The 15,835-nt window shown below is 32.8% G+C and overlaps 2 protein-coding genes across 18 annotated transcripts in view; one reads left to right on the top strand and one right to left on the bottom strand.

Annotated features, from left to right (window-relative positions):
* The window catches only part of LOC102612549 (protein ENHANCED DISEASE RESISTANCE 2), a 34,576-nt gene that overhangs the window by 6,319 nt on the left and 12,422 nt on the right, over positions 1 to 15,835 (bottom strand). The window lies entirely within an intron of this gene.
* Positions 1 to 15,835, top strand: part of LOC102611187 (disease resistance protein At4g27190-like) — a 60,629-nt gene that overhangs the window by 44,330 nt on the left and 464 nt on the right. For 7 of the 14 annotated variants that reach the window (XM_052441579.1, XM_052441585.1, XM_052441583.1 and 4 more), the window contains 2 exons: positions 14,636 to 14,703; positions 15,167 to 15,763. In XM_052441579.1, coding sequence (XP_052297539.1) covers positions 14,636 to 14,703; positions 15,167 to 15,763 — 665 coding nt within the window. Of the gene's footprint in view, positions 1 to 14,187; positions 14,704 to 15,166; positions 15,764 to 15,835 lie in introns of all 14 variants that reach the window. The other 7 variants (XM_052441589.1, XM_052441580.1, XM_052441577.1 and 4 more) reach the window with 2 other exon arrangements.

Genomic DNA, 15,835 nt, shown 5'->3' with positions numbered 1-15,835 from the left:
ATTGCTAGGAAAGCAATAAAAGGAAATAAATAAAAATTAAAAATATAAAAAGAGTTAAGTCTTTTTTTTTGTCTATTAGTGTTTTTGTATTTAATAACGAAAGAAAAAAATAAAGTAAATATTATCTGTTAGATTATTAAAATAACACTTGTCCAAATCTCTTTATTATAATATTAGAAAAGATTAAATTAGGAGAATATTCAAATCGGCGAAATAATTAATAAATCGTATTTATTAATCATCCACCCAATTCATGCATACCCAAATGGCCGTCAACGAGCTAACCAAATCCGAGCTTGTTTTAATCTGGGTTGGGCTTTTTGGGCGATAATTAACTGCCCGAGCTGCTCATCTAGCCCAATAGAGCCTAACAAAAATTTTCGCCTAAGTTTCACAAAAATGTTCATAAATCTTTTTTTTTTTTTGGTATCATAAAAACATAAATTTATTTCAAACACTTTTGAAGCTTAATAAAAATTTCCCAACATCTCATCTGACAAAGGTAGTTTAAAAGTGTATTCGTTAAATTCTAAAATACATACTTAAAATCTTTTAGTGACAATCTAATTATAAATTAAGGGTTTATTTGGAATTGAGATTGAACAGTTAAAATATTATAGTTGTTGTAGTTTAGAAGTTAAGATGATTTGATTTTACACTTATATGATAAAAATTTTATTATATTTTTACTAATTTTATCAAAATTATTATTAAAAAACTAAATTTATTATATACTATTACCTTTTATTTTATACTCAAAACTTTTTTTTTTACCGTAAAAGTTTTAGCACCTCAATACCCAACCAAGTCTAAAACTGCACAATAATAATTATGAGTGCGAATGTTAAAATCTACACACATTCGTACTTGATAATTTCAATCAACAGTGTTACAAACTTAGTTAAAATATTATATCTGAAATTATTGAGGGAAAAAAAAAAAGAAAAAGAATGTTGTTTTCATGATAGTGACATGTGTCGTGCACATTTTGCTGTTGGCTCTTTGGTCTCTAACCTAGCGAATAGGTTGCTGTGTCCTCGTTGTTAGATGCCCGAACCCAGCGCAAGAACTTTGTACTATACCATATATTTTATGAAGGTGATGATGTTACCAATAAAGATGAGCAATAAACCAAACGGCGTCGCTTTGCTAACCTGTTAGAAATATCAACGCGCTCTGTCGCTCTCTCGTTCCATTTATTCATTTAACCCGGTCAGGGGATTGACGAATTAAATAAACAACAACAGTCCTCCGATCCACGCAGATCGCCACTCATATTTAATCCAACGGCTGGGATATGAACCCCTCTATAACTTTTATTTGTCGAATCAGCCGCTCTCTCTATTTAAATTAATTTTTTTTTCAACGGCCGACGAGTGCTGACGTATCAGAGACGCTTCATCAATCAATAAAAAAATCAATTGAAAAGGACGGTATAGTGAGTGGAAGAGAAATGCCAATGACAGATCAAGGGATGAAGATACGAGCTCACTTGCAACGTGGTATAGTTCATCATGGCTCTCCTATTAAGTTCAGGTCCTTTGAATACTTTCAATGATCTTATTAGTCAGAAATTCAACAATAATTTTTACTTTTTACATCCAGGAACAGTTTTAAGCATAAGCAACTCAGGTGGTCAATAGGCCTCAAATGTTATCAAGGTCTCCGTTTTGGTCACTTAAGTCCCATATGTTAGGAAGACTCCCTTTTTATTTTTGGTATTACTTATAATAGCAAATCCTCTTTTTTAGGCCTCTTTTTAGTTAGTAATTATCTTATAATGAAGAATTTTGTTACACATTCTATATTTGATAACCTTAATATTAAAGATCTCTAATTGATACTTGATAGTATTATCTAATTTTTAATTTATTATTAGTTTTTTTTAAAATAAATTCTTTATCTATTTAAAAAGGTTAATTATTTAACATTATACAAATTTTTGTGTTATTCTCTATACAGAAAATTATTACATTTATTACTTCACTTCTGAATTAAAAAAAAAAGATTTATTGAAATAATAGTTCTAGAGGAAGTAAAAAAGATATCTTCTTGATTATTTTTCTTTTTTGAACATTTTAACTATCTTGTTGATTGTTAACATTCACGATATAGTTAAAAATTGATTGAATTCTAAACTCTTTTATGTTTCTTTGGGTGTTGAAGCTGCTGAATGTAAGGAGCCCTCGTAAGACAATTCCCATAATGCCCCTAATACTCTAAGGTCGACCCTGCGTATATCATATTATGGAAAAAAAATTGCTTCAATACAGTATGTGGTAAGGTTTAATTTTATATGAATTTAAGCTGAAGTTGGTACCTTTTATTGTTTAATACCATGACATCAGGGAAATTTTTAATAGGTCTTCATTTTAGGCTAAAGTACCCGAACAATAGTTCCCATGCACTTTGTGATCTTATTACAAAATATTAAACTAAATAGCTGTGGAAGTAACAAAGAGGGCAACTTTTTACCATAATGTGATGAAAATAATTCATTTGTCATCACGAACTAACCAAATCAAAACAAAAAACTAATGATCATATGGTTCAAATCTGTGCAACAATGGTGCATTTAAAAGGAAATAATGTGCAGCTAAAATTTGTGCTTGTAACAAGAACTCTTCTCTTCAAGCCAACAATTCCACCTAGCAGAGGAAGTGTTTTAGGCGACACTTTCCAACTAATGAAAGCAGTGAGCTCTCAAACTCTGTTATCATTTTCTACTACTTGAAAAAGAGAGAAAGAGAAACGAGAGGAAAAACAGGGCTCCTCTGTTTTCATTTTGGTGATTGCAAATAACATTTTTTTACTTTTACTCTTTATTTATTTAATTTTTAAAAAAAAACTTTTAGCTCATTAGTTCTTGTTCTTATTAATGCGTCTAGTAACTTATATGATGATCTGATGATATCCGTAACATTAACATACCCATAATCCATTATTTTATAACTATAAAAATTGAAGATTCGGTCATGCAATTTTGTATGATGAACAGTGTTTCATTTTTCTGTGAAACATAAGAACAATTTGTAAATAATGTCCATGCGGACCTTGTAATAGCGAAGCATCATTAGTGATCTTACTTTGATGATCGCACTTTAGTTTCTTTTTAAAGTGCCTTTTGTTTATTTTATCGGCATCCGCTGTTACAAAAGTTTTGGTCCTCGTTCATTCATCAAAGCTTCTACTTTTATCTTTTATTAGTCATCTTACAAAAAGCTTAATTTAATTGGAATCATGTTCGATATGAAGATTGTTTTACTTACTTCAGTAATCTTTCAATCAACCGAATTTATTCTTTTCTGATCTGGAAATTATTCATGAAAAAATACGTGCGTCAGTAGGACAACAGTGACCAAGTACATAATTTGAAAATTCATTTGTATTGCTTACTCTAATAAGCTCTTAACTCACACATTCCTCTGCAGTTACCAGTGATCTTTTGCTCACTAAAATTGTTATTATATATTCAAGGTGAATAAAGAAACTCATCATCCCAGATAATTAAAAAGGTGAACTTGTTCTAAATCCTTTAATAATTTATATTAATAGCATATATAATCTCTAATCCTTCATCTTGATAGTAGTTCTTTCTTAATGTCCAAGAAAAATATCTCTCATTTGTCTTAATCTTGTCATTTAATTTTCTTGAATTCTGAGTTAGTGTTTATTGTTAAATTCGGTTTTCGGTTAGTAGCCGTTGGTTAATAGCTTCGGTTAATCCTTGAATTAAACATATTAAAATCTAATAAAAAAACCCGCCTTTCCCTATTTTACAACACCCTTTATGTAATAGCGACTTCAAAAGTGTAACATATTTTAAACAATTGTAAGGGAAGAACATATTTGAACACTTCACGAAACTGCTAAGATATAAGCTTCAATTCTTGTACAACAAATTAATATAACTAACGTCAATTGATCAATAATTCAGTAACAAAAAGGGACAGATATCCTAGTCTTTCTTTACTAATGAAGCAAGCCATTAAACTTCGAAAGCTATTTCTATTTCCACATTCTTCATGTACCAAAGCAGCAAAAAGAAAAAAAAAAGCAACAAAAATTTGGAAGTAATCGTCTTTATTCAGCAGCATGCATATTAATTAAACATATTAAAAAAGAGATATACAATATCAGGTCTGGAGACGAAATGAGCCCACAGAGACTACCAATAATGTAGTGGCTTGATTAAAAATATTAATCAAGCCACTACATTAGAAGAACAAGAGTTAATCATGCATATTAATTAAAAATATTTTTGCTATCATCCACCTGTTCTCTCTAAATAGTTGTCACTATTTTTTTTCGTTTGCCTGAAATTCCAAGCAAAAATATAATTAGAAGAACAAGAGTTAAGGGTTAAAAAAATGAGGGCTCCTCTGTTTTCATTCCCCGGTTTTTCTGTTCGGTGATTACAAAGATTTAAATCAAAATTTATGATGCAGGTTACACGGCACCTGGTGGAAAATTGCTAGGGTTTACCTTTTATTCTTAGTTAGAAATTTAATTTAGAATTTGTAGTGTGCGCCTTATATAAGTAGGTTTCCTAATAGTAAAATTAAATAATCAAGTTTATGATGCACTAGGATATGGTTGTGATAAATGAGCTTTTTATGTATCTTCTCATTCCTCTGAGGCTGATCATTATTTTATTACATTGAAGATTCAGTTATCTCTGGGTAGTGTTGTGAATCAAGCGGATTTAGTTAGTAGTAGGTAATACTCTGGACATCACATACTAAACGGAATGGAGCATTATTTTATCCCGCTAAATCAGTTTTTTTTTTTAATTAAAAAATAATTCATCAAACACTTTATAGCTCTGGTTTTAAGTTGGTAAACACTTTAAGCCGCAACTTTAAATTCAGTTTACGAGAACTCCTAACAGTCACTGTGGCTTGGGTAGAAATGAATATACTAGCATAAGTAATGCTACCCAGGAAATGTAGTTGAACCTAACCAAACTAAAACCAGATGATGAAAGCTTATATACACCAAGAGATTTATTCGTTTCTGAGTTTGTTTCCAGAAACCCGGAAACTCCCCTGTTTCTACAAACACGGCACCTTTGTTTTCATTCCCCTGTTTTTCCATTTGGTGATTGTAAAAATCTGAATCTAAACTTTTGATGCAGTCTACACGGCACCTGCTAGATGATTGTTTGGGTTTATCTTTTATTCTTAATTATGAATTTAATTTAGATTCGTAGTGTGCGCCTTATGAAAGATTAAATAGAATAATGTGAAAAAAAAGAATGCCTTTCTTAATTTTGACTTCATATTGTTGCAGTAACCGTCCTCTCTTATCATTCCCCTGTTCTTTGGTTTAGTGATTGCAAATAACATTCTTTCCATCTACTCTTTATTTATTTATTTTTTTAATTTTTAACTTATTAATTCTTGTTCTTCTTAAAGCGTTTACTAAATTATATGATCACCTGATCAAATCCCTCACATTAACATACAACATAACCAACAAAGTGTTGGCTCTAAGTGGCTTGACTGGGTTTGCTCCCCAGTTCGAGTCGCAGGGAAGTCGTCTTTGTTGGGAGAAATTGTGCCTCCCGGTTCACGTGGGGACTTCTAGTATGGGTTGTGGTACGGGCTTAAAGGTGCCTCCCACAATTGGGGCCCTCCCCAGATACCTCGTGGTCAAGACAAAAAAAAAAACATACAACATAATCTATTAATGGAATTTATTATTTTATCATAATTAAATTGAAGATTTGTTCATGCAGTTTTGTATGATGAGGAGTTTTCATTTTTCTGTCAAATACAAGAACAATTTGTAAATAGTGTCCATGAAAGCTTGAATGAAGAATGACATTTAATAAATTTAGAAGAATATTGGCTTATAGAGCATATTAGTAGGGATAAGATTTGTAGGATGCCTGATAAAAGATAAAGCGAAAGCTTGAATGAAGAATAGCATTTTTAGAAAGAAACTAATGTGCAATGTAATAATCAAAGTAAGATCAATAATGACTTGATCAGTTATGCTTTTTATTATTTCATTTATTCTATCTTATCCCTACTAATATGCTCTATAAGCCAATATTCTTCTAAAATTATTCCAGCACAACAGGTATTTATTCGTTAAAAACTTCAACTTAAGTATTTCATTACAGCATATGAAACACAGAGCCATAAACTAGTACTTTCTTTAACTTAATTATTCTCACTGCGTACTTTATTAAGGTTTTTTCTTTGTTCTTGATTGGTGAACTTCAAAATTAAATCTTAAAAATCGGGTATAATAGGGGTACGTGATTAAGTCTTCCTCTTTTGCAATTCATTGTTATTACTCTCATCAGTTCATTCTTTTAATAGCAGTTCTTACTTAATATCCGAAGCGAATAGAGGAGGTCATCGACTCTCTGATCCCATATAAATAAAGAGGTAGACATGTTCTAAATCCTTTAATAATATCCTTTAATAGCAGTTCTTACTTAGTTTTCATCTACTTTCCAAGAAAAAATTTCTCTGGTTTGTTTTAATCTTGTCATTGGTTTTGCTTGAGTTTCAAATTATTGTTCATTGTTAAAGTCTGTGATCTTATTATTGGCTTAGGTTAATTTGAGTCCATTTTCCCAAAAAAAAAAAAAAGTTAAAAAAAGGTCTGGGATTTTATTCAGACCCTTGAAACCTTTCTGTTAATAGCAAAAACTCTAATCCTTGAGCAAATGGGAGAAAGAAAGAAAAAAAAGAACAAAGAATTCTCTGTTTAAATATCAATTGGCATAAGATCAATGTTGTTTGTTTGTTTGTCATTTTATTAGATTTGTTTTTTACTTGAAGATTAAAGATGAGTGCAAAATATTTTTTTTTTCTGAAGCAGCCTACAAATTTTAGAATAGGGCTAAGGATAATTACAAATTGAATTAACCACACAAATTTATTTATATTTATCACTTGTAAAATTAAGCTTACCATCCCAAATAGAGTTGTTTGCATTAGAAGTTTTCTAGCATTCATAAGCATTATCATCATATCAAAAGATTGCCTGGAAAACAAGATGAATCAAATTGAGATTTGATCTGTCACTACATTACATTGCTCTGTCATTCATCCAAGCTTTTGCTTATCTTTTATTAGGCATTTACATTGCTCTGTCACTTAATATTCATTTCAATTTCACAGTACACAAGCAATGTCTATGCCAAAATCATTAAAGCACAACCGGTATTTATTCCATGAAAACTTTATTATTTCTTTAGAATATATGAAGACGTAAAGTTATGGACTAGTGCTCTCTTCAACAATATTTTTTAAAGTACTTTTATCACATTGCATGCTTTGTTAAACCTGCGTCTTTTGGTATTGATTCTGACTTGAAATTAAATCTTTAGTCATTACAAGTTTATTTCTTCAAGAAAAAGTCACTAATCAAGTGCGTGTGAATTTTTTTTTTTAATTTTAAAAAGATCAGTGAGAAAATACCTTTTTCTAAGGCAACCTACTGATTTTAGAACAATCAATCCAACAAGTTCTCAAATTCAGTCAAATCTAAAAAGGACTTACGTTTGCTTTTAAGGAGTACATGATAGCTAAGCTATTAAACTTAATTCAAATTTAGTCAATCATCAATCAACCAATCCAACTAGTTCAAGTACAGAGTCAATTGAACAAATTCATCACTTCCATTAGAAATTTTCCCGCAGTCACGAGTCACAATCATCAAAACAAGATTATTTATACAAGAACAAGAGTTAAAAGGAAAAAAAAAATTTACATTGTATTATCTCATATTAATAATCTAAAAACAACCAATTCAAGAAGTTCTCAAATTCAGTCAAATCATAAATCAGCCAATCCAATAAGTTCGTACAGAGTCAATTGAACAAATCCATCACTTGCAAAATTAAGCTTATTTTCCAAAATTGAGTTGTTTCCGTTGCGTTTGCTTTTAAGGAGTACATGATAGCTGTTAAGCTTATTTTCCCGCAGTCACGAGCACTATCATCAGAACAAGATTAATTATATAAGAACAAGAGTAAAGACCCAGAAACAGGTAAAACGAGATTCCTCTGTTTTAATTACCCCGTTTTCTTGTTTAGTGACTGAAAAATTTTATATCTAAATTTTTATAATTTTCCATTCAGGTTTATATTTACATAAAGAATTAAAAAAATATAACTCTAAATTTATGCATTCAATGATTATTATTATGTTCTCTTAAAATTGGCTACAATGTCAATTAAATAACTAATAGAGTTATTGATCATTTTGTCAATAATGAACATGCCATGTTTAGATAATAAAACAGAACACGGGTGGGGTGCACGCTTGAGTCTTGCTATTGATTGGCATTACTTACTCTCATAAACTATTTACTCACCTTCCCCTGCAGTTAAACATATTCAAGGCCAAAAGTGAAGCTTATTAACTCTCTGTTAATAGGTAATTAAACAGTACATTTGTGCTAAATCCTTCAATAATTTCTTTTAATAGCATAATCTCTAATCCTTGATCTTGATAGCAGTTGTTTCTTAATGTCCAACAAAAAACTATCTCTTGTTTGTCTTAATCTTGTCATTTAATTTTCTTGAGTTTTAAGTTACTGTTTATTGTTAACTTCTGTGTTCTTATGCAGTATTATTAATGGTTAATTTGCATCCATCTTCCAAAAAAGGTTTCTTTCTTCAGAAAAATGTTGGTTTTCCATTCAGGCCCCTGAAACCTTTTTCTAAAAAGTTGTTTGTTGTCGTTTCTTTCTTTTTCTTCCCCTCTAGTTCATTTAATTTATTTGAATCCATTTTTTTTTCAACAGCCAAAAACTAGATATATATTGTTAAGCAACGGGCAATGGCCATAGAAGCGTGTCTGGCTTTTTTAACCAACGTTGTATCAGAAGGTGCAAAGTCACTGTTCAACCCGATTACACGGCATATATCTTATGTGTTCAAGTACCAGAGCTACATAGATGAGCTAAAAGATCAAGTGAAGCAGCTGGGATATAAGAGAGAAATGGTGCAGCAACCAGTTAACCATGCTAGGCTACAAGGGGATGAGCTTTATGAGGGTGTCACAGACTGGCTACATAGCGTTGATGAATTCATCAGAGAAGGGGTTGCAAAATCCATCATTGATGATGAAGAAAGAGCTAAGAAGTTCTGCTTCAAAGGATTGTGCCCAAATTTGATGTCCCGTTACAAGCTTAGTAAACAAGCAGAAAAGGCCGCAAAAGCTGCCGCTAGTCTCATGGGAAACGACAACTTCTCTAATGTTTCCTACCGTCCTCCTCCAAAGAGCACAGGACTTAATGACGGGAAAGATAACGAGGCCTTTGATTCAAGAATGAAAGTATTTCAAGATGTTGTGGAGGCGTTGAAGGATGATAAGCTCAACATAATTGGGGTCTACGGCATGGGCGGCGTGGGTAAAACCACGCTAGTCAAGCAAGTTGCTAAGAAAATGATGGAAGATAAGTTGTTTGATAAGGTCGTTATGGCTGAGCTAACACAGACCCCAGATGATCAGGAAATTCAAAAGAAACTTGCTTTTGACTTAGGCATGGAATTTGGCTTGAATGAGAATGAATTTCAAAGAGCTTCTCGACTGTGTCAAAGGTTGAAGAACGAGAAGCGGGTCCTCGTTATATTGGATAATATTTGGAAAAAACTCGAGTTCGAAAAAGTTGGAATTCCTTCCGGGGATGTTGATGATAAAGATAAAAAGGATGATCAGAGACGATGCACAATAATATTGACGTCTAGAAGTCGAGATTTATTGCGCATTGATATGAATTCTCAGAAAAATTTCCCGATCGATGCTTTGCCACGAAAAGAAGCATTGCAGTTATTTGAGAAGATGGTGGGTGATTCAACTAAAATATCTTCTTTTCAAAGTATAGCAAATGAGATCGTTGAAAGATGCGGAGGTTTGCCTGTTGCACTGAGTACAGTTGCAAATGCTCTGAAAACTAAGGACCCTTACTTTTGGAAAGATGCATTGAATCAGCTAAGAAGATCGGATGCAAGAGAAATTCATGGCATGCAAGCAAATGTATACACCTCCATAAAATTGAGTTATGACTTCTTGGAAAGTGAGGAGGCAAAATCTCTGTTCCGTCTTTGTGGTCTATTCAGTGAAGGTAATATCATACAAGTTTCTGACTTATTGAGATATGGATATGGTGTGGGTTGGGGTTTGTTTGAAAATGTTTACACATTGGAAGAAGCAAGGAGTAGAGTGCATCGGTTGATCGACAATCTCAAATCTTCATGCTTATTGTTGGACGGTTATGCTGAAGATGAAGTTAAAATGCATGACGTCATTCATGTTGTTGCCGTATCAATTGCCGCAGGTAAGCGCATGTTTAATATTCCAAATGTTGCCGACTTGGAGAAAAAGATGGAAGAGACAATACGGAAAGGTCCAATTGCCATTTCATTACCCCAGAGAGATATTCAAGAGCTCCCTGAAAGGTTGCAATGTCCCAATCTCCAGTTATTTTTGTTGTTTAGAGAGGGTAATGGCCCTATGCAAATTTCAGACCACTTTTTTGAAGGGACAGAAGAACTCAAAGTTTTAGATTTTACTGGAATTCATTTCTCTTCATTACCTTCGTCACTTGGTCGCCTCATTAACCTTCAAACATTGTGTTTAGACTGGTGCCAACTAGAAGATGTAGCGGCAATTGGACAGCTAAAGAAATTAGAGATTCTTAGCTTTCGAGGTTCCAACATCAAGCAGTTACCACTTGAAATTGGGCAATTGACGCGGTTACAGTTGCTAGATTTGAGCAATTGTTGGAGCCTTGAGGTGATACCACCAAATGTCATATCAAAATTATCTCGATTAGAAGAACTGTATATGGATATCAGCTTTTCGCAGTGGGATAAGGTTGAAGGAGGAAGTAACGCCAGTCTTGCTGAATTGAAGGGGTTGTCAAAGCTAACTACTTTGAATATACAAGTTCCGGATGCCCAAATTCTGCCGCAGGAATGGGTCTTTGTGGAATTGCAAAGCTATAGGATATGTATAGGAAATAAGTGGTGGAGCAGCTGGTCCGTTAAATCTGGATTATCAAGATTGATGAAGCTCCAGGGGCTAGAAGAGTTTGGCATTCTTTTGCAGAATTACAGGATGAAACTGTTGTTGAAGAGAACTGAAGATATCAATCTAGACGAACTGAAGGGTGTTCAGAATGTTGTTCATGAATTAGATGATGGGGAAGGTTTTCCACGATTGAAGCGTCTTCGTGTAAAAAGTTGTTCTGAGATTTTACATATTGTCGGTTCAGTTGGACGGGTTCATTGTACAGTCTTTCCCTTGCTGGAGTCTTTGTCTCTTAGCTATTTGAACAATTTGGAGACAATATGTGACAGCCAACTCACAGAAGATCAATCTTTCAGCAACTTAAGGATTATAGAAGTAGAATCCTGTGATAAATTGAAGCATCTTTTCTCATTCTCCATAGCCAAAAACCTACTGCGGCTTCAAAAGGTAGAAGTGGCTTCTTGCGATGATCTGGAAATGATTTTTGGTAAGTGTTGGTGTGATTATGGACTTCTCCTCAATTATTTTGGACCAAAAAAAACAAAGATTAATTATGTATATATTGTTTTTGTTTGTTTATTTATAGGACCCGACAGGGAGAAACCAACAACTTCTTTGGGATTCAACGAAATCATTGCTGATGATGATACTGCTCCAAAGGTGATAATTTTCTGTTCAATAATTAATTGATTAATTTATTATCACCATTAATCTTCGATCATCAAAAGAATATTATACTAGACGGTTGTACTTGAAGGAACAAAAATGTACGGGTTTTCTTTGCAGGTTATTCTTCCGAGCTTAGAAAAATTGAATCTCACGAGATTAAGAAACATAAAAAAATTATGGGCCGATCATAATCAAGGAATGTACTGTTGTCAAAATTTAACAAAGCTGCACGTGTTCGGTTGTGATCGTATGAAGTATCTGTTTTCGTATTCTATGGTTAATAGTCTTTTGCAACTCCAACATCTTGAAATATGGTCTTGTAAGTCAATGGAAGGGGTAGTCGACACCACGGGGTGGTCAGAAAGAGATGAAGGAAAGTTGATTGAATTAAAGGTTTTTCCTAAACTACACTCCCTGCAGCTCCATGGGCTTTATAAACTAACAAGCTTTGCCAATACGGGACATATTCATTCAGATTTAGTTGTTGAATTCCCTTCTTTGCTAAGCCTCGAGATTAGTAGGTGCAGTGAAATGTTAAGATTCATCTCTACGAGCGCACCAGAAGACACCAATCATTCTGAAATGCAACCTCCTCCTCTCTTTGACGCAAAGGTTTTTTTTTTTTTAATAAAAATTAATTAATTTTAGTCACAATATTTAATTTGTCTTTTCCTTGAGTCTTCAAATTTAGTTAATATCCGCCTCTAATTTAGTTATCAATTGATTATGCCATTAATTGATTAATTAGTTATTTAATCTTTAACTTCCAGGTACGACTTCCTAGGTTGGAGGTATTACATATTAGCTGGATGGATAATTTGAGAAAAATATGGCACCACCAGCTTGCTTCGGAGTCTTTCAGCAAATTGAAGAATTTAGAGATAATTCGGTGTGATAACCTAAAGAATATTTTTCCTCCATTGGTAAGGCTGCTGTATTCATTTCGAATCTTTTTTTTTTTTTTCAAATTACATCCAACAATATTGTAACCATTTTTGGGTTTACAAATGATATTCAGCCACTGATTATTTATTTCAAGTATTGTACTTCGAACCACCACTCTCAAATCTACATTTTAAGTCCAGTTTTTAGGTTCGCCAGCATTAGAATCAACAATATAATTTTTTTAATCACGATTCAACAGCACAATATAATTCAATTTAATTGTTTCTGCTCATATCTTAATAAGTACAATTTTCAAAAATTAAAGGATAGTCACTCATCTTATAGGTTCACAAATTCATCTATATATTTCTCTTTTCCTTAATTCTTCACATTTCGATTGGAAAAAGAAAAAAAGATGAGAAAAGTCTTCAAATTTAATTAATATCTCTTGTTTAGTTACAAACTGATTATAACATTAATTAAGCACAAATTCATGATTGTAAAGAAATTTCCTCGAGTCTGGAAGTACTTAATAAAGATCCACTTTAATTTTGTTTCCAAAATTAAATATACATAAAAAAAGGGACCAAGGAAAAAGGGAAACAGCGGCATTTTGGTTGAGTTTTTTTTTCCCAAAAGGAATAGTTGAAATTTGCAAATTTTGTTTAAAAACTGGCATCAAGATGCAAAATAAGTCTAAAATATTTAGAAATTGCCTTAAATTCTAAGTCTAAAATATTTAGAAATTGCCTTAAATTCTTTCTATGTTCCTAATACTAAATAGTGTAAATGCATTTTTATTATCTTTGTTTATCTGGCTTTTATTTATTTATTTATCTTGTTGCCTTTTTTGTTTAACAAAAAATTATCTCGTAGACATTTCATGGTTTGTTATGTTTATAAAACGTATAATTGTATGATTTAAACATACTTTGAACCTTGAATGATACCCTCACATTTTTACTTTTTTAACACACACACACTTTTGCCTATTTTCAGGTTGGAATTCCTAGTATTTTAGTGAATCTTAATGTATCGCGGTGCGATAAGATAGAAGAAATCATAAGACATGTTGGAGAAGAAGTGAAGGAGAATCGTATTGCTTTCAGCAAATTAAAAGTTTTGATACTTGATGATTTACCAAGGCTTACCAGCTTTTGTTTGGAGAATTACACTCTTGAATTCCCATCACTGGAACGAGTTTCTATGACACATTGTCCGAACATGAAGACTTTTTCTCAGGGAATCCTATCCACACCAAAGCTATACAAAGTGCAAGTGACTAAAGAAGAGGGTGAATTGTACCATCGGGAAGGCAACCTTAATTCCACTATACAAAAGTGTTACAAAGAAATGGTATGTGTGGATCGATTCATCCAAATTGCTCATGCATCTCCCTTGCACTTGCACATTTAAACATATGTTACAAAAATATGGTCTGCGTTAATCGATTCACCCAAATTGTTCATGCATCTCCCCTGCACTTGCACATTTAAATATATACACCTGCCTTGTATATATATTTTTAGAAGTTAAAACACAAAACATGTAAATTTAATGTATATATATCTAATGCCTTGCAAAAAAAGAAATTTATATATATCCAGTGCAATTGTTTTGGTTTATGCAGATTGGATTCCGTGACATAGAGCATTTGGAACTCTCACATTTTCCACGTTTGAAAGAAATATGGCTTGGCCGAGCACTGCCTGTCAGCTTCTTCAACAATTTAAGAGACCTGGTGGTGGATGACTGCACGAATATGTCGAGTGCTATTCCTGCCAATCTGCTACGGTGCTTGAACAATTTGAGATGGCTGGAAGTGAGGAATTGTGATTCACTAGAAGAGGTGCTTCATTTGGAAGAGCTAAGTGCTAAGGAAGAACATATAGGCCCCCTGTTTCCTAGGCTTCTTAGCCTAAGGCTCATTGATCTTCCAAAACTCAAAAGATTCTGCAACTTCACTGGGAATATAATTGAAATGCCTAATTTGGAGAATCTAACTATTGAGAATTGCCCCGATATGGAAACATTCATATCCAACTCTGTAGTGCACGTGACAACAGATAACAAGGAACCTCAAAAATTAACATCAGAAGAGAACTTCTTGCTGGCTCATCAAGTACAACCTCTCTTCGATGAAAAGGTGATTATTATTATTATTATTTTTCCCTTCACTTTCGTTCGCATAGATGTAATTTCATTAGAATCAAATCAAATTTAATGACTCATCTTTTTGCACGTCGTCTTAATTTATATCTGATTTAACAATATAATCTCCGTTATTAACTAACTTTATAGTATGAATTATAAAAATGTCTGAAATTAATTGGATGCCTGGTAACACGAGGTGATGAACTATATTAATTATGTGTGTAACATCTCTGTTTTCCTAGCTAATTCATATTGGATTTAGCATCAGATTTCATTTATGTGTTTCAAAGGGTAATCGATTTGATACTTATATTTGGGATCCTACTGCAAAGCATACTAATTTGGAAAAAAAAATATAAAATGTCGTGATTAATCTTGTCCATAAAATATGCAGGGGAAGACTGCAGAGATTGGATACATATTTTCATTTACAACTTAATTTTGTTGATTTTCAGGTTGCATTCCCTCAATTGAGATGGTTAACGCTATCTGGATTACACAAAGTGCAGCATATCTGGAAGGAAAATGACGAATCCAACAAAGTGTTTGCAAACTTGGGAAGTCTAGAAATATCGGAATGTAGTAAGTTGCAAAAATTAGTACCACATTCGTGGCATTTGGAAAATCTGTGGGGACTAGAAGTATCGAAGTGTCACAGGTTGATAAATGTGTTGACGCTCTCAGCATCTAAAAATCTAGTGAATCTCAGAAGAATGAAGATAGCTGATTGCAAAATGATAGAACAAATCATACAATCGCAGGTTGGAGAAGAAGCGAAAGATTGCATTGTTTTCAAGGAATTGGAGTACTTGACACTTGATTGTTTGCCAAGCCTAACAAGCTTTTGTTTAGGTAATTACGCTCTTGAATTCCCGTCCTTGAAACAAGTTGTTGTGAGACAGTATCCAAAAATGAAGATCTTCTCTCAAGGAGTCTTAGACACACCAATGCTAAACAAAGTGAACATCACCGAAGAAGAAAAAGATGATGATGAACGATGTTGGGAAGGCAACCTCAATGACACCATAAAAAAAAAATTGTTCAATGAAATGGTGAGTATCAATTAAGTTTTGGTGCTATTTAGCAAATAATTTTATAGAAATCAATGTGATATAATATGATTG

This window comes from Citrus sinensis, chromosome 5, assembly GCF_022201045.2.
Source record: "Citrus sinensis cultivar Valencia sweet orange chromosome 5, DVS_A1.0, whole genome shotgun sequence".
Lineage (NCBI taxonomy): Eukaryota > Viridiplantae > Streptophyta > Magnoliopsida > Sapindales > Rutaceae > Citrus > Citrus sinensis.
This window is presented reverse-complemented; position numbering and strand designations above follow the sequence as displayed.